This window comes from Helianthus annuus, chromosome 13 (genome assembly GCF_002127325.2).
Source record: "Helianthus annuus cultivar XRQ/B chromosome 13, HanXRQr2.0-SUNRISE, whole genome shotgun sequence".
NCBI lineage: Eukaryota > Viridiplantae > Streptophyta > Magnoliopsida > Asterales > Asteraceae > Helianthus > Helianthus annuus.
Window position 1 is genome coordinate 163717813 of NC_035445.2, and position 24454 is coordinate 163742266.

General features: G+C 38.4%; 2 protein-coding genes across 3 annotated transcripts; both read right to left on the reverse strand.

Annotated features, from left to right (window-relative positions):
• Nucleotides 1–7509: 7509 nt before the first annotated feature.
• Nucleotides 7510–9029, reverse strand: LOC110902228. The gene is made up of 7 exons (XM_022148938.2): nt 8965–9029; nt 8758–8890; nt 8459–8667; nt 8267–8387; nt 7984–8178; nt 7824–7892; nt 7510–7734 (listed from the first exon to the last, which is right to left on the reverse strand). The coding sequence occupies exons 1-7, from the start codon at nt 9027–9029 to the stop codon at nt 7510–7512; spliced, it is 1017 nt and encodes a 338-aa protein (XP_022004630.2).
• Nucleotides 9030–21067: 12038 nt separating this feature from the next.
• Nucleotides 21068–23031, reverse strand: LOC110902227. 2 transcript variants are annotated; one of them, XM_022148937.2, is made up of 3 exons: nt 22728–23031; nt 21759–22654; nt 21068–21695 (listed from the first exon to the last, which is right to left on the reverse strand). In XM_022148937.2, the coding sequence occupies exons 1-3, from the start codon at nt 23011–23013 to the stop codon at nt 21099–21101; spliced, it is 1779 nt and encodes a 592-aa protein (XP_022004629.2). In that variant the 5' UTR covers nt 23014–23031; the 3' UTR covers nt 21068–21098. The 2 variants fall into 2 exon arrangements, with proteins under 2 accessions (XP_022004629.2, XP_035837610.1); XM_035981717.1 differs by having other exon boundaries at nt 21068–22654.
• Nucleotides 23032–24454: the final 1423 nt, after the last annotated feature.

Genomic DNA, 24454 nt, shown 5'->3' on the forward strand with positions numbered 1-24454 from the left:
TATAAGTAAATTTGAGTAATATATTTTTTATTTACATATGGAATTATAGTAATAGAAAATGAAACTATACCAGGTTAATGGGCCGCTTTATAAAAATTGATTGGGCCGGTTTATAAAAAATAATCCACAATCACATATAACAACAAATACTGGCCTACAAATTTAGTTTGTAAACTATCATTGGGCCGTCCAAATATGTAAACTATCATTGGGCCGTCCAAACTATCATTGGGCCGTCAAAACTATCATTGGGCCGTCCAAATATGTAATAAACATTAAAAGCAATACACATAATTCTTTTAATATTAAAGTAACCAAAATACAAAACACAAGACACTTAAAACAAATTATATAATTCGATAAACAAAACAGAAAATACTTTCAATTTAAATCCATTTTCCTAACGGAAAGGCGAAACGATTGTCTCCAGAAATAATGCGCCTTTAGGTCCGTTAAAGCTGTCAACGTGTTGAATGTAGTTCAAAGATTCGTTGGACATTTGAACTTCAACTGTATCTCCCCAAATACTTGTTATCAACCACCTATTCTCTTGAATTATATTCGTCCTTTGGTGCGGCTCCAACTGTTGAACTTTGCGAGCATTGCTGAAAGTATGAACCGTTATCCAATCATCATCTTCATATTTCACCAATTCTGCAATTACCTCATCAGAATATCGAAGAAGAATGCCATGTAGATTGTTCGAAATTGTTATAAGATGCACTTGGCAAGGATTCACTTGAATACGTTCGGGAAAACGAAGAATACTGAACGATTCAGATACAACATCAAAAGCAACAATGTTACATTCACCAGGTGGAATCCAGTAATTTGAAACAGTGAAATAAATTGTTTTGCCCGAATAAATTCCGTGAGACCATGAATAAAAGCTTGAACCAAACAAACATCCTTTCAAGAAACTCAAGTTTCTCCATGAGTCATTATGTCGTGAATATACACGAGCAGTAACTGCGCCAGCGAAATAGTTAATATGAAGCACTTTCAGATCGTTGTGCTCGTCAACGTACATCCCACCCGTATCGTCATGTCGACCAAAATAATGACTAAAATAGTCGTCCGATATCAACTTAAAACGCCTAATCGTTGGATTCCAAAGGACGAGCTCATTCGCATCAGTCCTCCTAATGCAAAGTAAAATCAGTCCATTAAACGAACCTATAATGATTAATCTTGATGGCTGGACATTGTATGGAAAAGTGACGATTTTTCTGTTATCGACTTCCAACTTGCCAGATACTATGTCGTCAACGACAATGGTATGTTCATTCAAAGAGAGCAGCTTCTTTTGTAGTAAATTTGAAAGTCGTCGAGTATGTATTAAAACAAACTTTGGTGTAGATAACTCATAACACCATTGTTTGCAAACACACTTGAATTGACAAACTACCTTTGCAGGTAGTCTCGATAAGATCTCTTCAAACATCATGTCATAACCAATACGTTCCATGATCCTTAATACTCTGATAACAAAAAAAAAAATAATCAAAAAACGATTGTATAAAAACTTATTGTATAAACACTTGAGAACTATCAATTGAATATCAAAAATTTTATAATAGTAAAATTTTATACAATAACCATAATAGAATAATTTTAATACTTCAAACAGGAAGTTCAAAAAATATAAAAAAAAAGACATTAAAAAAACAGAAAATATTTATATAAAATCACCAAATCTAACCATTAACAGTAAACCTAATCAAAACAAAATCCATTAATAAAAACACTAAATCTTCAAATAAGTTTATGTCAAACCCAATACTTTCGATCACTGTACCATAACAATATAAACAAAATTCCATTGTTCAAGATTGAAGACATAGATTATTAAACTCCAGACCAAACAATCTCGAGTATTGTTTTGGTTTCCGGTTTAATCTATAGATAAAACATCAAGAAACACATACTATCCAAGTATATGATTGAAGATAATCTTATACAAAATACTTGTATAAGATTGAAGACATAGATTATTACCATAAAGAACAAATAATTTCGAGTAAAATAGATGAAAAAAATACACCAATCGGGGATGGAATCAAACATTTAACCAGAAATATTAGATGAAGACAAACAAAAGATCCATGTATGCGATTGCATGTATAGATACATAATCGGAGATGGAAAGCTTTACATTTAAAGTAAATAAGATGAAAACAATACACCAAAAACATTCTAGGTATGAAATATGCAGGATATTACCGATGTAGATTTTGAGGTTTTTGATGATGAACTTGTTGAAGATCAATGGATTCCTTGGTTCTCGAGATGAAGCAATATAAATAACTGAAATATTGTGTGAGAGATATTACTAAAATATCGCCTATATATATATAGTCCGGTTACCCATGGATGGGCGGTTCGCATTCCTTGCATATCTCATGGAGTTATGTTATAAGTTTGTAGGATTAATTTTAAAACTATAAAATGTATTTAAAGTGACTAATATTGGTATGACTGTACAGTAAATATTTTAAATTTGAAAATACAAACTTATACAATATGAAATTTATATATCTAATTCTTTTATTATTAAACTAAGGAACAGATAAAACACAAAAACTTGAAACAAATTAAATAGTTCGATAAACAAAAGATGAATTAGTATGAATTTAATTCTTTTATTATTAAATAAGGAACAGATAAAACACAAAAACTTGAAACAAATTAAATAGTTCGATAAACAAAAGATGAATTAGTATGAATTTAATTAAATTTTTCTATCAGCAAGGGGAAACGATTGTCTCCAAAAATAATGCGCCTTTAGGTCCGTTAAAGCTGTCAACCTTTTGAATGTAGTTAAAAGAATCGTTGCACAGTAGAACCTCAACAGTATCTCCCCAAATACTTGTTATCAACCACTTATTGTCGTGAATTATATTCGTCCTTTGTCGCGGCTCCAAATGTTGAACTATGCGAGCATTGCTGAAAGAAAATACCGTTATCCAATCATCATGTTCATATTTGACCAATTCTGCAGTTAGTTCTTCAGAATATTTAACAACAACGCCATGAAGCTTGTTCGAAATTGTTAGAAAATGCACTTGGCAAGGACTGGCTTGAATACGCTCGGGAAAACGAAGAATACTGAACGATTCAGATATAACATCAAAAGCAACAATGTTACATTCACCAGGTGGAATAAAGTAATTGGAAACAGTGAAATAAATTGTTTTGCCGGAATAAATTCCATGAGACCATGAATAAAAGTTTGAACCTAACATACATCCTTTCAAGAAACTCAATTTTCTCCATGAGTCATTATGTTGTGAATATACACGAACAGTAACTGCCCCAGCAAAACAGTTAATATGAAGCACTTTCAGATCGTTGTGCTCATCAACGTACATCCCACCCGTATCGTCATGTCGACCAAAATACTGACTAAAATAGTCGTCCGATATGAACTTAAACCGCCTAGTGGTTGGATTCCAAAGGACGAGCTCATTGGCATCAGTCCTCCTAATGCAAAGTAAAATCAGTCCGTTAAACGAACCTATAATGATTAAAAAGGATGGCTCGACATAAGGCTATTTTTTATTGTTTCATGTAACTGTTAACCCAGCTGGTACCTGTTCAATTTGTGATAAAAAAATGGGGAAAACATTGGCAACACATGAACATAGAGGTTCATCATCAAGACGGTAGACATTGGACTGTAAGACTTAGACACATGAATAATCTACCAGTGTTAACAGATGGTTGGAGGGCTGTTGTTAACAGTCTTAATTTGTTAAAAAACACTTGGCTGCTGTTTAGAAGCTTGGGGGATAAAGAGTTGGAGGTTTATCCTTTCGTAAAGAATGTGTGTAATGAATCATTCATAACAATGAACAACTTAGCAAAGTTGGGTCTTACGGTAAGCATACTATCTCATAATTAATAGATATTCAAACTTTATAAGATAATTGAATTGTCATTGTATTGTTAATAGTAATACTTATATACTAACATTAATAACTTGCAGGTAATTCCAAGTGAGTATGTTACCATGTTTTTCAAAAATCACGAGGTAAACGGCATTTACCAAGTATATGCAGCTGGTAAGTACTGGGATGTGATGGCATCCAAGATTCATGTTACATATGCTTTTACGGACGGATGGCCGAAACTGTGTGAGAGGTTGGAAATTATGGAGGGTGACACAATGATCTTTGAAAAGATTGATAATGTTGTGTTTCAATTGAGGGTATTCAGGAAAGGAATTGAAGTTGAATTGGGGTTTCACGAAAAGTCCGAAGATACTGATTTTTGTGAAATCATATCTAAAAGAACATTCCAAGAAAGTGTTTGCTATGTAAGTATTTTTTTCTTACAAACAACATATATCACATAATTCAGGTTGGTTATATTTATGCTTATTTTTTTCAAGCAGAAGTTTGATGAATCTGAAAGTGAACGGGAGACAAGTGGAGATTTAGTGATGAATGAGGTACTGGATTATAATTTACTGAAAGTATATAATAAAATGTTGATTAATGAAATAATATACTACTGTTGCATTAGTTTCGAATAAAAATGAAATTGAACATTCATTAATTATGAAGATGACATCTTTGGAAATGAAAATTAACAGATTTTGAGAAGGAGACAAGGAATTCTAGATAGTGAGCAAGTTACATCACCTAAAATTAATGAATCTAGCTTTGAGGTTAACGTCAAAGATGAGGTAATAAAGATTTGGTATACATAACCACAGCTTTTACAAATGGTTAAAAACGTATATTATTTATAATATTGATCCCTACCATTGTATATTTAATAGATTTACGAAAAAATACTATTGTTTTGTAAAGGTGATTGAATCAACATCAAAAAAAAGGAAAGGAGGTTGACAAGACTCCGGAAGTGGTGACACCAAAAGTAGGAAACTATCGCCGATCATCTCACAAAAGAGAGGTAAACATTATTTTAATCACATGTATTATAACACTTTTCATTTATTGTTACATAACATCTTTCACAATTATAAAATGCATATCATTCATAAATATTATTATATTCACAGAGTATAAACTACAATGAGAAGGTATCAAAAAGTGGAAAAGAAAATAAAAGGAAGCTTGGTAGTGGAATTCAATCAAAGGCTGAAGTTGATACTGAAAATTATGAGTTTACTCGAAAAGGAGAAAACAGATTGGTATGGAAATTTGAAATATAATGATTAAGATAATGTAAGTAGTTAATAAGGTATTTTATAATAATAACATGTAACATTTTTTTGGTAGCGCCTTCCTGTTGAGGTTGCAAGGAGATCTGGTCTTACAGAAGAACTTCATGCATTAAAGATTCAGACTTTGGATGGAAAAATCATGTGTAATGAAGTGGAAACAGAACAAAATGGTGGCAAACCGCGTTACAAAATGGTGAAGTGGGATAAATTTATGTGTGCAAACAGTTTGAAGAATGGTGACATGTTACACTTCAACTTTGTTACGTCTACACAGGTGCTCCAGTTAAAAAGTGTGGATCGAAAATAGAACAATATGTGAAAGGATGGTAGTAGTGTTATATTTTGTTGGCTTGTGGATTGTGAATGATAAGGGTTTTGGGGGGTAACCATATAATTGGTTATGAAGACAATGGTTTTATTTTTTTGGCTACATGATTATGTAACATGTAGATGTAAATTGAAACTATTATCGGTTAGCTATAATATATATATATATATAAATGAATGTTAATCATCTTGTTGACGTGTTGCATCAAACTAACAAAAACGTTGATTTATGAACAACATGTAACAAACCATTGTATATTCGTTTCTCAAATAAGATAATAAGAGTGGTAAACATACCTGACGTATTATAAGCTGTTGGTTAGTTTCAAAGTAAATGATTCCAGACAATGAAACGGTAAACGGATGCAAACTTACTTGTTGGAAAGAATGACAAGCAAAAAACACAGATCTAAAAAATGAACTGGAAAATGCAACTAAAACATTGAATAAAGAAAATGTGTGATGACAAAAAGTTATACACATTACTTACTTCATTTATAGAAAGTCGATAGATAAATTAGGCAAATTGTTGCTAAATTTTAGCACAAAATATAAGTAAATAATTAGTTGATAATAATTCTGATTGCGTAAGTTTGTAATGATAGTTATTTGTGATCCCAAAAATCATTAAGATCTTATAATTATATAATAAAACATTATATTTGTTAAAATATTTTAAGAAATGAAAAAACCTCAATTAAACCAGAAATATATAATAGTACGAACCATAATAAGGTTTTCCATTAAACCATAAACATATTATTTTAACAATGTAAAATTCTTAATTGTCATTTTGATATACTTGATATATAGTACGTTCGCCATTTTCAATAATCACCATCTCCTCTGTAACGTTTACGTTCTCTTCACTTGCATGTTGATCATGAAGTCCATAGAGTTCAATGAGTTCACGCGGCCACAACTCCATCAAAATAGACGAAGAAATGAACAAACCTTGTTCTTGGAGCATTTCCTAAAAAAAAAAAGAATTCAAACATGTGAGTTTATTGAATAATGAACATTGGTAAAATAAGCCATAATTAGAGTTTTAAAAAGTAAAACTCAATAACCATTACAAGATAATCTTCAACATAGCAACCACGTTTAAAAGCAAATTCACGTGATGATAAACCATCAAGCCATTGTTTAGAGACCAATTTGAATCGATGTATTGATTTCGTATCGATCCTTATTAATATCTGGAAAAGTATCAAATGAAAAGGAAGCTCAACCATTGTGTTTCTAAAACCAATTACAAAAACAGTGATTTCATTGTGTTTATATATAATTAAAGAATTTTAAAATAGGAATTGATAATGTCAAAATGGGAAATTTCCATACTTAAGCAACCTTCTAAATATCGATTATGGAATTGATCACATCTTGTTTTAATATAGAATTTTATATTGTTATTTTCATGGGAAATTTCATATTCATATTGTTCTAAATTTCATTGTGAAATTTTCGATACGTAAATGATACATATTCTTATAAGTTATAAATCATTTACAAATCTACGAAATTAACAATAAGAATCTTGGGTTTATATATTAGGACTTGGATGAATAAAATAAATAGGCAACAAAATCTTATCATTATAATATATTTAATTATTATAACCTAACCAAAAGAAACAATTATTTTGAATAATAAATGCTATATATCCATGAAATACATAATAAATTTTTCGAACTTTTGTATGATATATTGTTCATAACATGGTATATAAATTATAGTATACGTAAATTGACATTTTGCACCATGTTAGAAACTTATATCAAAGATATTTTAACCTCATTAAAATAATTTCAAACTTTACCAAACGATATGAAAATGTAAAAAACACTTACGTCAAAATGAAAACTATAAAATATGAAGCAATAATAATATTCAAAGTAATAAAATTGTCTTCACAAAAAGCATAATTAATAAAATAGTAAAAACGTTCAATGATGCAACACCATTTGAAGACCATACTGCAAAAGTCCTTATTTCTCAATTTTTGGCGTCAGGAGATCCAAGCCGACAGCATCGTTGATTTCAACTTTCCCAGGACTGTTACGACGTTTAGTAGAAGAGCTATCAACAACATCAACATCATAAACATCTTCCAGATTACGTTTAATGTTATCGAACTTCGTCGCTTCTTGATCACTACCATCTATAGGATCTGGCGTAACGCTGTCACCCATCACAGATTGAGATTCCTGAAACTACGTCATATATAAAAACATCCATTGGTTTCATAAAAATGTAATATATATAAAGGAAAAAAAAGTGTAGAACAACACAAGTATAATACCTTCCCTAAACCTTTGACATTACCAACTGAATCTGACAAACTTTGAACATTTGACTCCGAAAAGTCAGACTACAAAAAGTTAGAACTGTTTCAATTTATGAATAAAGACATATAGTTATCAATAACCGAAATATTATTATGCATGGAAGAAAAGCGTAACCTCATTAACTTTCCATTTTTTCTCCAAAGCAGAAAGTAGATCCTCATCGGAAGATAACATTGAAATCCCATAGTTTTCAACCTGGTTGGTAATGTTAAAACTGGAAATTTTTATTTGGAATGCAAACTTCTTGTTCAACAACACATCAAACTCAGATGGAAGTGATTGAAACGATCCTTCAGTGGAAGTGTCAACCTGTATAATGAGAAAGATATATATAACATATGTATAAATTGTGTAATAAATCATGCCAAACCTTTATCAGAATGATAAATATTTGTACCTTCGAGTAGATATCTAGCAGTTCTTTCGAGGTTTTTTTCAAAAGCTTAATAGCCTCATAATCAAACAAAGTACAGGAAATGGTTCCAGTTGAATCCTGAACCCTTAGAGGTATCTTGTATCTATTATACGAAAAAAAGTTAATAATTGTATAAAATTAGTTTTGAAATTAATTGTAAAATTGTATAGATACCGATGAACAGGAACAATGTCAACAGCATCACAATCTGGGTTTATACACTCAAACGACTTGTCATCCAACACGTCAAAACTGCCATCATCTCTTTCAACCAACTCAGTTTTCTCTTCAATTTGCTTCTTACAAACATTGCATGATAAATAATACCACGGCTTATCAATTGAAATAGCTATAACAGTACCAACAATGATAACCTTTTTCTCCTATCAAGTATATAAAGATTGTAGTTACAGATAAGTATATAGAAATGACATAAAAGATACGTGAAGCATATATATGTTTGATATACATACCACGTCAATAGAAGCAATAAAACCGTTCATAACAAAATCTTCAGCATTTAGAAACTCATCTTCTGCATTCGATATCACTTGGGAGCATGATTGTTTACTTGAAGATGATTTAGAAAACTCCTTCTCAAGATATCTATTAAAGTATAATAAATTAATAAAATGTTTAATCATTTTTTTAAAACGAATATTAAGCTATTAATGATATACCTGTCTTTGAAGTCTTTGATCTCATGAATATCAGAATTTATGAAGACACGACTTGCTTCAAACATGTTAGTCAGTCCAACTTTACCTGATTGTAACAGACATTTAATTGAAATGACAGGTATAAAATAATCATTTGTGCATTGTAAAGACTAATATGTATAATTAAAATACATTTCTAGATTACCATATGGGAAAAAAAGTGGGTTAATACCTTGATATATGTTAACTGTTCCAAAATGGACAAGTATAACCACATGAGCAGGTCGATTTTTGTCATTCATGTAGTTTGACAAAGTGATTGCATAATTTTCCCACAACGTTACACTAATCTTCTGATCTCTGTAAATATTAAAAGTCACATTATCATTTTATAGCATAATAATATATCAAAATTGATAGTGACTTATAAACATCTAAATTAAGTATTTGTTATAACATTATTACTCGAGATCCTTCAAGGTAATGGTCATTCGTTTTGTTTTAGATCCATCCTTCCTATTTGCATCTTCAATAGGATATGAGACAACCAAATAACCGATGAAATCTGTATATTAAAATATAAGGAAAAATTACAAACAACTAATCATAATTAAAACATTTAAAAAAATAAAAAGTATATAGTATTTACCTATTGGTGTATTCACTTCAATCTTTTTACTCAACACAGATTTAAAATCAGTGAATTTAAATAAGTACCGAGGACCAGACCAGTTATCAGTTTTCAGAACAGATGTGAAAGCATAAAAAGATAGTTTCTGATCTTTTCCGGTAACCTTAATTTTGGTTGTATCTTTGGCTAGGGATGGTTTATGAATCAATAAACAGTCATCAACTACCAAAAACTTAAGGAAACGTTTGAAAAGCTTATGTAAACAGCTACATTGAATGAAGGCACCCTGCAATTTAAAAAATTGTTATAACGAATCATACAGAATTAACACGTATATTTATTGAAAAAAGCATATTAATCATTATATAAAAACTTTAAATATCTTACCTCTTCATCCATTAACAACATGTCAACACGATAGATCTGGTTATCATAACCATTCATTTTTTTATCCCACATAGATATGATCTTAGCTTTGATGGTATAATTGGTGGAATGAGCATTAAGTGACCTGAACATAGTAATATGATTGTTCTCCATTTTCTCTGGTAAAGATTCACAATATTAGTAACTGATACTAATTCTAATGTATATATATAAAAATGAATAAAACAATTAAAAATAGGGAAAATGGTTTAACCTCAGATTTGGAAAAACACAGCAAAAGAAAGAAAGACAATTCGAATGTCGAGTCAGAGTCTTTAACTTCTGGTGTTATTTATACAATAAAAGTTGAGTAAATTATGGCATAAACGGAATATATTTATGGAAGTTATAAATCATTTACATAAATAAAATAATTTGGGAGACAAAGTAATTTGGGTAACGGTTTTAATTTCCTAATCTGTTACTATTTGTTTGCTATCAAGACTAAAAATTTTTAAAAAAAAAAAACAATAAACATATTTACAGTTACCCAAATAATAATAATAATTTTTTATAAACAATGTATGCATTTTTTTAGGACGTTGCAAATAAAGAAATTTTAATTGTATAATTGCTCATACCATAGTTAAAAGAGAATTCTATCAAGAAAGAGTTGGAATACCGTAACCTGTACACTTTGACATTTGACCATTTGAGCTAAAACCAGATAAGGATGAAGTAAAATCTGAGGAAGAAATGTAAAGACATACAATGTTAGTAATATAAGTAAAAACAGACGAATAATTGATTTAGGATTGTTCGTGCAAACATGAACAATCATAAAATAAACAAAATTGATTATCAATAAAAGAAATTAAAAAGATTTTTCGAAACAATAACAGAGATGAAACAACAAAACATAATATTTTGCAATTGTTATAACATATAAAACATAAAGAGTCCGTGGATTATCACAATTTTCATTGATAAAACCAAGCAAACAACATAGTAACTATAAATCTCAAAAAAGATTGATAATAAATAAATGAAAATTGCGTATCTGTAACTTCTTAAAATTTCCTTTAACTTCCGATGCTTAATCCGAATATTAATATTCAATTGACAAGAGCAGGGATGGGAAGAAGATGAAACGATTTAGGGTTTTTATTTTGGAGAATGAATGATTTATGTAATTTAGGTGTATTATATACCCGGGTCGAAAAACACAAAACGGAGCATTTAATTCGGATCCCGTGCGTGAGTATTATCTTTCCCACGTTTTCCCGCCAAAAACCTAAAATGGTTGCATAATATAGTGACACGTGTCCCACACTTTATTCATATATTATATATATAGATTTGTTTTTCTTTTTAGCTCAGCGGAACTATTTAATAGTTTGTTTTAAGTAATTGAATGAAAAAGTTATATTCTTATATTTTGTCATATTATTACATATAGAATATATAAATTGATTGTTACTACTCTATCTATTTTTCATTTTGGTGTTCGATATTAGTTTATTTTAAGTAATATAAATAGTTATTATATTTAATCATATTAGTAAATATATAATATAAAGTTTGATTGTTATTATTTTTTTATCTAATTTTTCTTAAAGGTGGTCTTTGGTTATCTTAAATGGTCAAAATTTTGTCTAATTTTTTTAAAGGTGGTCTTTTTATCACGATACATACTGTGAGCAATACACCACTAGTTAAATTTAAAAGCCCAACAAAAAGTAGTATAAATATATCTTATTTAGTTTTTTCATATTCAAGGCTCATAAAATCGTCTTATTACTAGTTTTTTTATAAATAAGTATGTATTTAGGGGCCTATGTTTTCTACTTGCACTGGGCCCTTTAGGGAATCCGAATTCTCAAAGACAACCCTGGGTATTTTTTAAACTTAATTTATTATCATTTTTTTATTATTATATGAATGTACGGTAAAAAAATTAGGATACCCCTAAACTTTTCTTCTAGTTCCGCCACTGCTACGGCTTAGCGTTCCGGCGGTAGTGTAAAATTAGTGTAAATTTTGGAAAAATTTGACTTTTTTCGATTTCGTTACCGCTTATTTATAAAACGTTACGGCTTGGCGCGAATCCTAGATCCGCCACTGCGAGGTACTTATGTAATTGTTTATCGTGTGCATGGTTATCCGGATTTTGGGTGTGCGTGTTTACAATGAAGTTTACCTTTAAAAAAAACTAGGTTTATATTTATTGATTAATTTTTATTAATTTTTTTGAAAGGTAATTTATTGATTAATTAATACATGGCATTACATGCCATCTCATTTTAAAACATTAACTTCTTCATTAAATTTTGCACATGATTTCAATACAGGAAGTTATTTTTTATTTTTTTTATTTTTTGCATATTACGAGTCAAGATATTGTTAGGCTACACGGTATGGTGATGGTTCTCCTTTGGAGGATGGTCTGCCACGTAAGCGACAAGTAGGATGAGCATGAGGATGGGGCAAAGAGGATGAATGTGTGGAAATGGGAGGATGAACCTAAAATGTGTATGTATATATTGTATGTATAGGAGTGTGTGAGACGGAGAGGGAGAGTTTTTGTCCTTTTGTGGACCGTCGCAGACGTCTGGCAGAGGACGGGGAGGACGAAGCCGGGAGGGGCCGGCGTGGTGTTTGGCCCGACGCCGGTCCAAGACGATGGAGACTGTTCCTCCATACCGTGTAGCCTTTAGCTTTTACTTTGTCTCCCCATTTAATACGCCTGTCTACTAAAATAGTATTAATGACAAACTGAGTTAAAGTAAAAATGTAAACTATATTTCCATTATAACCAAACAAAATAAACGAATTAAAATGAAAAAAAAAAAAAAGATGTCTATAAAAAAGGCACACTACGATTTATATTTTCCAGAAAATTTTGGTGTTTACGTTTGGGAAATCAATATCAATAATACTTTAATATATTAAAAAAAGTGTTAATAAAATGTGAGTGCCCCATACAAAGTAGTTTAAGGTAAACCAGCTATTGAAAAATTTTGGCCGAAAAACTCAACATTTCTGTTCTAAATCTTTCTGTAACTTTATTACGGACCTTTATAAACCTTTTTCTAGTAAAAGCCTAAGGTCGTAGGAAACTCTTTTTTTCCCTGAAAACTTCTTTTTGGCCAGAAAACCCATTTTTTTGGCCAGAAAAATCAACATTTTCATCTCAAACCTCTTTGTAACCTTAGATCGGACCTTTAGATACCTTTTTTCTGGCCAAAGACGTTTTTGGCAACCGGAGACTAACGGCGTTAAGGTTCTGTTAGTCAGAGTCCATTTGAGGCCAATATGTTAATTGTTGGGACTGTCAGTAGTTATTTTTGAAGTTGGGACTATTGTCGGATAACGACGAATATTTGGGTTTATTAAAATCCAATATTCATTTATTTTATCTATACACTCATGATTAGTGTAAATTAAAATTTTCCAACCTGTGAAGTTCACGGATGATAACATAGTAGGTTTATAAATACCAAGAGTAAGGTATATGACATCTAACATAAATGGAACACAATAATCTTTATAACAGATTGATGGATTTTATTACAATGAAAAAAGAATGACAACTAAATAGTCTACATATCTTTCCATTCATGCTTCAGACTCCAAAGGGAACTTGGAAAACTAACGTTGTGATTGGAATAGTAAAAACCATTTTGAGAGACATACCAATAACATCTATTCATTGAAAGCCCATCCATGCATAAACCATGGATCTCGTCATCAAAAGCATTAAATTCGCTAAACTTACGAATATTAGAACCTTCAACCCAAAAGAACCGACAACCATAACGATTCGAATCAAAAAAGTTCATACGAAATTTCCAAGAGGTCGAGTCTCCTGGTTTAAGTACTTCGCCTCCAAGATCATCACATCTCATCATGACATTCGGAACATCTTTATTAGTGACGAGGTGTGACCCGCGTCGCTCACCCGACCCGGTTACAACCTTTTATATTTACATAAATACCCAGAATTATTCTAGAACCTTCCATATCTATAAGGAAGGTGCATAACTAAATCTCCCACTTTTCGGGAAGATCATGTAAATCTCCACCTTATCGGAGCACATCCTAAAATAAGGGAAACCCTAATTGAGAACCTATAAATAAAGACAAATACGTAAGGTACGATCATCTAATTCCCATACACTTTTCCCTTCATATACTTCTCCAAAAGAACGAATACTTATTCTCACGCCGGAGGGTGGTTACAGGAATAACCCCATTCCTGTAACGAGTCCTAACGGTGTTTCTGTTTTGCAGCCACACGTTCGGGTCATTGATCGTTGAAGTTTCCAGAGTTGTTAAGGTCAGTGTTTCTTCATTGGCGCCATCCGTGGGACCAAGCAAGAACAACAAAGAGCTTCATGGCAAGTGATCAGAACATGGCTGGTCAAAGAGCGACGAATGATAATCTGACGCTAGGGGCGGGAGGCGTAACCGCCCCAGTATCATCACCGGCCGTTACCAGATCGTTAGATTTGGAGTTCGAGGCGGAGGGGCCACCACCAGGGTTTGGTAACGTTACCACCGTCTCTTCCCAGGCCGTGGTTACAAACCCTTACTTTTACATGCCCTCACAAACACAACCCGGAAGGGTGGAGGGAGCAGGCAGCGGCACCTCAGCCCTAGGGGCTGCTATTTCTTCACAGACTTCGCGTCTTTTCTCCACCCCAGTCATCACCTCGGCGAGTCCTAGCATCTTAGCACCTGGAACCAACACTCCCCAATACTACCAACCGTTGATCTCCAGCCCAATGCCACCGTTGTATTCAGCCGCACTCACGGCAGCATTGTCCACCCCGCCTCATCAGCCGGTCATCATGCCAACGGGAGTAATGAATGCCCCTGTCACGCCAGGCAATCAGATGTATTTCCCGGGATATTGCTACGCGCCCCCTTTCGGGTACTTACCCTCATACGGGGGAACAGCCTATCCCCCTCAGGGAATGACACAAGGGATGTCACAGTCGCCCTACGCGGCTTACATGCCGCCGTGGTGGAACTTTCCGGGTCCACAACCAATGTATACTCAGGCGTCAACTGAACCCGTACACGACAGGGAAAACGCGGTCCGACCCCGGTTTACTCCTTTTGAAAACTCCGGTCCAGGAACAGGTCCCGCCCCGGGTGCAAACAACCCACCGGCACAAACAGTGAACTTAGAAGAGGACGAGTTAACCAAGCCATACAAGCCAGTAGATGCAACATTCCGATCTAAATTTACACGCCGTATCGCCGAAGCCCCTATTAAGGAAAAACCAAAGATGCCCCAAACAGTCGGCAAGTACGACGGCCTCACCGACCCGGATGATCACCTTAATCTATTTAAGAGTGCGGGTGAGGTGGCTTGTTGGCCCATGCCCCTTTGGTGCAAAATGTTCGTACAAACCTTAGTAGGAGCAGCGCGAGTATGGTGGGACAGCTTACCCACAGGCGAGATAGACAGTTTCGAGGATCTGGAATCAAAGTTTATCCTACAGTTCAGTCAACAGCGCCGACATACGAAAGATAGGAATGAATTACTCCATATCCGTCGTCGAGACAACGAAACGGTAGAGAATTTTATCATCAGGTTCAATAAAGAAAGCCTGGCGATACCAGGTGTCACTAACGATTTGGCATGCGGAGCTTTCCTCCAGGGGGTTAATGATGACGAATTACTAAGAACGTTGCATGGAAGGGACGGGGTACCCCCGACCATAGACGAGATACTGCGGATTGCCAAAGTATACGTTATACAAGAAAAAGCGGTAGCGGCCAGCCACGCGGCTAACAGAAAGAAAGAAGCCTTGAAGAACCAAGAAGAAAAAGACAATCGGGGGTCTAAAAGTAAACACAGGGGAGACCGATATCAGCGGAACGACAGAGACTCGCGTTACGATAAGCATCGGAGCTCATACTCAAGAAATGAAACGTCAAAACCCCGTTCTGAATATCCCAATCTAAGCAAGACCCCGGCAGAAATTCTGGCCTCGGAAAACCTCAGGCTCAACCCACCAAAGCCGCTGAAAGATAACCCGAACAAGGATACGAGCAAGTACTGCGAATACCACAAGGGAAGTGGACACGACACCAACGATTGTTTCCAGCTTAAAAAACAAATCGAGTACTTCGTAAAGTCAGGAAAGTTGGCACATCTGGTGCGAGATATCAAGCAGGGTCCTCCGGTGGTCAAGGAGGAAAATGACAAGGCGGCAGGAAAAAGGCCGCGAGAGTTAAACATGGTCCATGCTGGTATAGGAAGAGGGGCTAAACGGAGTTTCTCCACCCTCGAGCCTTGGATGTTGGCAACAATGACCATCGAACCACGAATGGAAGATTTGCATCTTACCACGGACGCCCTGATCGTTTCCGCGGCAGTAGGAGATTACCGAATGAGGCGAATTTTGGTTGACACCGGAAGCTCAGAGGATATCATATACGAGCACTGTTTCGATAGAATGCAACCGGAGGATAAAAAGCTGCTCGAATCGGTACATGCTCCCATTAAGGGTTTTACAGGGGAAAAGGTGGATCCCATTGGTCAAATCACCTTCCCGGTAACCTTCGGGCAAGCACCCAAGGAAAGAACAATACTACTAACTTTCCTCGTGGTCCGCGCCGAGTCATTTCACAATGTAATCATCGGAAGGTTCACTTTGGGGAAGTTAGACGCCATAGTCTCCACGGCAAGAGGTTTTATGAAGTTCCCAACACCGCAAGGTATTGCCACGGTGTTTCGAGATAGAGTTGGAGAAGTATTGGACACCAAACGATGCCGTCAAGGCCCCGCAGGGGTTACAGGGCCAGAGAGGTGGGTACTGAGCACACGCCACCCGGATCAAATGGTCACCATCGGCGATACTCTGTCCCCAGAGGTAAAGAGCAATTTGAAACAATTGCTAAAAAGAAACGTAGACATATTCGCTTTCGAGCACGCCGATATGACCGGAGTCCCTCGCGATAAAGCAGAACATAAGCTCTCCACGCTCCCAGGCATTAAGCCAGTCGCCCAGGGTAAACGCAGTATGGCCCCGGATCGCCGGGCAGCGGTCGTTAAGGAAGTACGCAAGTTAGTGGAAGCTGGAATCCTCAGAGAAACACAGTATCATACCTGGGTGTCTAACCCGGTCATGGTTAAAAAGCCAGATGGCACATGGCGGATGTGCATTGACTTCAAGGATCTGAACAAGGCGTGCCCGAAAGACGCATACCCGTTGCCGGAAATTGATTTAAAAGTTGACTCCCTGGTACCGTATCGATACAAGTGTTTTCTAGACGCATATAAGGGATACCACCAGATCAAGATGGCCAAAGAAGACGAAGAAAAAACAGCCTTTCACACCGACGTCGGCATTTTTTGTTACACCAAAATGCCTTTTGGGCTACGGAATGCGGGAGCCACCTACCAGCGCCTCATGGATAAGGTTTTCGAAACACAGATCGGGCGGAACTTGGAAGTTTACGTAGACGACCTGGTCATAAAAAGCAGCGAAGAGAAACAAATGTTGGCAGACATAGAAGAAACTTTCCAGCGGCTCAGAAAGCATAACATAAAGTTAAACCCAAAGAAGTGCTCTTTTGGGGTTGAAGAGGGAAAATTTCTGGGGGTAGTAGTTACCCACAACGGCTTTAAAGCCAACCCAGAAAAAATAACCGCCATATCGCGGATGCCATCCCCCCGAACGTTGAAGGAAGCTCAAGCCCTAAATGGACGACTGGTAGCAATCAACAGGTTCCTTGCAAGGCATGCTGAAAAATCACTGCCGTTTATAAAAACGCTGAAAGATTGCCTCGACAAAAAGAATTTTAAATGGACGGCAGAAGCGGAACGAGCTTTGCAGGAAATGAAGCGGTTCATAGAAAAACTACCCACGTTGACCGCGCCCAGACACGGCGAAGTGCTAAAAATGTATCTGGCGGCGGCCCACACAGCGGTAAGCGCGGTGCTCATGGTTGAACGAGAAGGGAAACAAACACCCATATACTACATAAGCCGGGTGTTGGCGGGGCCTGAAACACGTTACCCTACACTGGAAAAGCTGGTATTAGCATTAGTACACGCCACCAGGCGATTAAGAAGATACTTCCAGGCACACCGCGTACAGATCTTAACTAATTACCCGCTACAGCAGATCCTGCACAAACCTGAGGTCTCGGGTCGGTTGGCTAAATGGGCTATCGAGTTGGGAGCCCTGGATATCGAATATCAGAAACGCACAGCAGTCAAGGGACAAGTTATCGCCGATTTCTTAGCCGAAATACCAGAAGGAGAGGTAGTCACGGACCCGGTTGTCCAAGACATACCAGAAACGAGCACAGCGAGGCAGACTTGGAAGTTGTACACAGATGGATCGTCTAGTGGTAAAGGGTCTGGGGCAGGTTTGATGCTGATAAGTCCGGACCAAATCAGGCTAATGTACGCCTTACGTTTTGATTTCGAGTGCTCCAATAACGAGGCGGAATACGAGGCGCTACTGGCTGGTCTACGAATGGCAAAATCCATGGGTGCAGCCAGGGTCGACGCATACGTCGACTCACTGCTGGTCAACAATCAAGTCAACGAAACATATGAAGCAAAAGACGAGGCAATGGCGAGATATCTGGCAAAAACCAAAGAGCTCATGAACTCTTTCGATAAAGTCACGCTCAACCACGTGCACAGAGGGAAAAATCAGATAGCAGACGCCTTAAGCAAACTTGCCACCTCCGGCATGGAAAAGGAAGTCAAGGTTGAGACATTACAGACACCTTCAATTGAACCGCGTAGCGTCTCCGCTGTCACAATGGAAGAACCCTGTTGGTATACCCCGATCCTGCTTTTTCTCAAAACCGGCGAACTGCCTCCCGCCAAGGGCGAGGCACGAAAGATTCAAACGAAAGCACTGCAGTACGAGGTCAGCGATGGTGTCCTGTATCGAAAATCTTACCTGGGTCCCCTCCTACGATGCGTCTCCCCGGTTGAAGCGAAATACCTCATCAGTGAAATACATGAGGGTATATGCGGTATACACGCGGGTCCTCGAGCAGTGGTCGCTAAAATTCATAGCGCGGGGTATTACTGGCCCGGGATGCATGAAGACGCCGTCAGAGAACTGAGAAGATGCCTCAGCTGCCAAAAATTTGCCCCTCAAACAATTCGGCCCAAAAATAGTCTAGTACCGGTGACATCGGCTTGGCCTTTTCAGAAATGGGCTGTAGATATTGTGGGACCTTTCCCGCCCGCTCCCGGGAAATTAAAATACTTAATCGTGGCGGTGGACTACTTCACCAAGTGGGTGGAAGCAAAACCCTTGGCTAAGATAACGGCAGAAAACGCCAAAAAGTTTCTCTGGGAACACATTGTATGCAGGTTTGGCCTACCGCTCTACCTGGTAAGTGACAATGGGACGCAGTTCACGGATAGAATTTTTCAAGAATGGTGTGCCGATCTCCACATTCAGCAGATCTTCACGTCGGTAGCACACCCACAGGGTAATGGGCAGGTAGAGCGGACGAACAGAAGTTTGTTAGAAGGTATCAAAAAACGGCTGGGACACGAGGGAAGCTCGTGGGTGGAGGAGTTGCCACACGTCCTTTGGGCGCATCGAACAATGCCCAAGACCAGCAACAACGAAACACCATTTAGCCTTACCTATGGAATGGAGGCTATGATACCTGCTGAGGTAGGATTACCATCGTTACGCCGTCTCGAAGTAAAAGATAACAATGACCAATCGCTGAGAGAGGGCCTAGATTTATTGGAAGAGAGGCGTGAGGCGGCCGCCATTAGCGAGGCACGTTACAAAAAAGCACTGGAAAAGTATTACAATAAGCGGGTGTCTAAATTAAGTTTCAAGGTGGGCGATTACGTCATGCGCGACAACGAAGCAAGTCGAGCGGAACCAACGGGAAAACTAGGCCCCAACTGGGAAGGTCCCTATGTCATCCAGGAAGACTTGGGCAAAGGAGCCTATCGCCTGTCCCGACTAGATGGCACGCCGGTCCCGCGCAGTTGGAACATCGCACAGCTGAAGAAATGCTATTTGTAATGCCTTGCTCCTAACAGCAAGAGTCAATTACCTTTTCCAGTTCGCATTTGTAACCCATCATGGGATTTTTACTCTTCGTTTATTTTTTAATGCAAGTTTAATAAAGATGCAAGTTCATCTATTACAAAAATTACCATCGCACAATGAATGCATTATCCGGTAGAAACAAAAACAACACCCTTAAACACGAAATATTTTTCATTATAAGTCATAGGGTAACTACAACAAGCGCTTACGGCGGGTATCTTGGTAATAGATACATAAACCGCCTCAAAAAGCAGATAGGCATCATTACATATACATAGCCTATCTCAAAAAATCAAAAACCAAGTACTTGTCCCTGTTTTTAATAAAAACCAAACATAAGGGAACCAAAATACAGAACATGTTCATAAAACACCTATTGATGAAAGATGGGTGCCGTCACCACTGCAGGGGTAGGCACCCCCACATCATCATCGTCTTCCACCACCACCACAGGGTTGACGGCCAAGGGAGCAGTTGAGCCACCAACCATTCGGAACATCAAGCCAGAGGCATCCGTCGGCTGCCCCTTCGTCCGACCACCGGACTGACGTTGGTAGGTCAGACGATATCGCCGTTCAGGGTCCACCTGGATCAAGTCAGTCAACACATCAGCCGATAGCTGCATTCTGGGATCCTCTGGTTGAGGGTCCGGGATAACAAGGCTTTGACATGCTCGGTTGGCACGAACCGGAGCAGCATTTGGGATTGGTCGTCTGCTCCTAAGCATTGATCTTGTTACCGGATGCTGTAACATCAAAAGGCCATCAGCAGCGTCAAGCACCCGAAAGATCTCGGAAAGCCTTTGCCGGTATCGTTTTCTTTCCATGGCACAAACATAAACAAGAATGGAAACGAAGGGTGAATTTATAGCAGTAGTTAACAAGTTTTGACAGTGATGACATCAGGTATATTAATTAAAAGTAATCATCACACATCACAGAGTCATATTTTCAACGACGGCGGTGTCAGAAATCATGACATTTGCATTAATTTGGCTGTCAAATCAAAACGGATAATGGGCACTAAACCCAATTTAAACAGTATCAGCAAGAGTACACAACGAGCAAAACAAATGAATAACGGAATGGTCAGTCTTCTTCGGACTCGTCCGCAGGGTCCAGCATCAGACGTAGCGAGTCTATTCCATCTTCATTAACTTTATCCATCAGATCGCCATAGCAAGGTAGAGGTTCGGTGTACGCAGCTTCAAGAGCTTTCGCCATATCAGCCTGTAACTTATTTTTGAGGGTTTGGAAGTCCGGCGGGACTCTTTCCGCTTGCTGGCAGTCCATGTAGCCCTTAAGTACACCATCATGATGACCAGCTTGGTAGGCAGCGGCGGAAAGACGGTCAATCAGGCTAGTAAAGTGGGACGACTCACGCAGAAATTCGAACGCCCCCACTAGCCCATTAGTTATCAACCAATTCCTGTCTCCCCGCATAGCCGCTAGCTGGTTGGTCAAATCATCGATCTCTGCATGGGATTGTGCCAGCGCGTCCTCCACCTCCCTTAACTTTGAAGACGACGATGCAGCAAGCTTATTGTTTTGGGTGACAAGGGAATCACAATGATCTTGCATCTCCTTGAATTTTGCCTCACGCTCCTCCAACTCTCCCTGCATCAGTCGGATCTTGGTATGACAGGTCTCCACTTCGGTTGTCAAATCCTGGTACCGCTCCTGAACCTGGGACACAAAATCAGTGTCAACACGAAATTTTTCCAATTGGGCCGATAACTCGTGTCTCACCTTCTGAGCCTCTGCCACAGCCTTGCGTTCCAACTCCTCTTGTACATTTTTCGCTTGAGCCAAAACCCTATCTTTTTCCGCCATATCGCGGGCCCATAAGATCCTTTCCTCAGCGAGATGTTCAGTTACCCTCCGCAAATCCTCCTCGGCCTTATTCTTCTCTGACAGAAATCGGGCCTCTTTCAACCCAGCGGTCTGCAGTTGACTTTCGAGGCGATGCTTGTCATCCCTCAGTTCTTGGATAATGACCCGGGCCTCATGAAGTTGGGTGTTATCACGCACCCACCGGCGCCGTATCTCTACCAACCGGCGAGGTAGGGTCACAGAATCTGATATAGACGAATTCATCAAATCCTCATTGTTTAACCCCTCAACATACGCCGCTTCAGCGGGGGGGTACGCCCTCTCAACCCAATGTTGGACAACTGGAGGAAAGATAAGTCGGGAAGATTCAGCAATCTTCCATTGAGGCTGGTAACGTTTATCCTGGGCATGAGGATCCCAACAAACGGTAGGTATAAACAAATCATCAATCAAGCGGGCACCATCGTCAGCAATGCCGCTGCTCGACGCACGATTATCGCCTCCACCCACGCTAGTTGCCTCATGCGCGGTCGACGCGGCAGCAGCATTGGTGTCAAAACCAGCAAACATGTCCTTGGGCGATTCAGGAAGGGTTGTGTCAAAACCACCTGATCGAAGCGAGGGCAGCGGCTCGGAAGTTACGGCTATGGATACCGTAGAACTAGGAATGGGCATGATGCAGCTCACAGCGGGAGCGAATGACGCTGAAACTTGTGGACTCGTAGGCATGCTGGTACTACCAGTACAAGACGCCGCCATAGTCGAAACAACAGTGGATGGCACACCCCCGGATGATATTCCCGCAAAGGTACCTGCACCACAAGACCAGACGGACGCTATCAGCAGGGACACTAGTATGCCATATGGTTATTTAAAATAAAATACCTGGTGAAATTGCACATGCGGCTTGCACCGCCTGAAACGCGCTCAGCGTAGGTGCCACAAAGATTTTCCTCTTTTTCGAAGCACGGCCAGGACTGGTCAGGTCGGAAGCTAAGGAAACTTCACGACTCGCGTTGGGCGTCTCTTCCATCACGGGCACGCTGACAGTGGTTGCTGCAGGTTTTCTCCCAGACAGCTTTAGCCGAATAGGTTTCTTCTCTGATGATGCTGAAGTAGCGGCCGCCATACCCGACAAGGGAGCGATATACTCCAAGGGATCCGTTGGCATCGCCGGTAGAAGAAATTGTTCCAGGTGCACTTTCAACACATCTGGTTCCCCTTCATCAAGTCTCCGGTCGTTGGGTTTCAACGCCAGGTGACGTGGTGGATCAACAAAGTCAAACATCCCCCACTCCCCTGCGCAAAATACGTGATTTAATTAATACCGGATTTAAAAATATGTTAACCAGGTGTGGTAATGTAAACATACCTCCATCTTCCCGTTGGAATGAGGGATAACGCCTTATATCCGGCCATAACAGGCTCATACCGGCCATCACTAGCGCCCCTTCTGGAATAATAGTGCACTCAAAGGGGCGGCCACACAGTTTTACATACAGCGCATTTGACGCGTACGAATCTGCAGGGGGAGCATCATCCTTCACTTTATCCTTCGGTCCTTTATCTTGCCAATGCATTTCCCCGGGAATAGCACTGGCATCCAGGTAGAAGAATTTTTTCTTCCAATCCTTGTCTCTAGAACTTGTAGGGATCTCCCTCAGACATGATACTTCGGTATCCCGCCGATCAAAGGTAAAGAAAGGGGATTTCCACACAAGTACGAAGAAAGCCCTAAAGACGATCAGTTCTGGGATGTGACCAAGAGCTACGCAGGCATACTCAAATTGTCGAAGTTTCACAAGGCCAAGAGGATGTATTTGAGAAATGTGGATGCGGTAGAAATCAAGCACCAATTTCAAAAATTTGGTGATGGGTAACCGGAAGTTGCAAAACTTGAAAAAATCACTAAACAAAGTGATTTTACCTGCTTTCAGGGGAAAGGCGGTGTCGGTTTTTGACGGCAACACAGGATTCCATTCAGCCCTAATGCCATAATCATGGACCAAATTGTTGAAAGACATCACGCCCCATTTGCACAGTAGTACGTCCATGGAAGCGGCGGAAGAGGACTCGGTCGTTTTTGAAGCCATTGAATAGAGAAGATGGTGATAGAGTAATTTGGGGGTGATTTCTTGAACATCCGTTTAAGGCATCGTCTTTTATAAGATACGAAAACTTTTCAAATTCAAAAATGTGTACGAATCGACGCACGTGTCAATCACGGGAAAAGACAGCTGTCATTGACGAGATGACCCAACTGTCACATCCGCTATTTTCGCCGTCATTTCCAAAGGTCGTCACACAAATCATTACGAGTTTCCCCTTTTTCTTTTTCTCTTAGTCCGACCTAATGGACTCCCTCCATGAGCTCGGACTGGGGGGACATGACGAGGTGTGACCCGCGTCGCTCACCCGACCCGGTTACAACCTTTTATATTTACATAAATACCCAGAATTATTCTAGAACCTTCCATATCTATAAGGAAGGTGCATAACTAAATCTCCCACTTTTCGGGAAGATCATGTAAATCTCCACCTTATCGGAGCACATCCTAAAATAAGGGAAACCCTAATTGAGAACCTATAAATAAAGACAAATACGTAAGGTA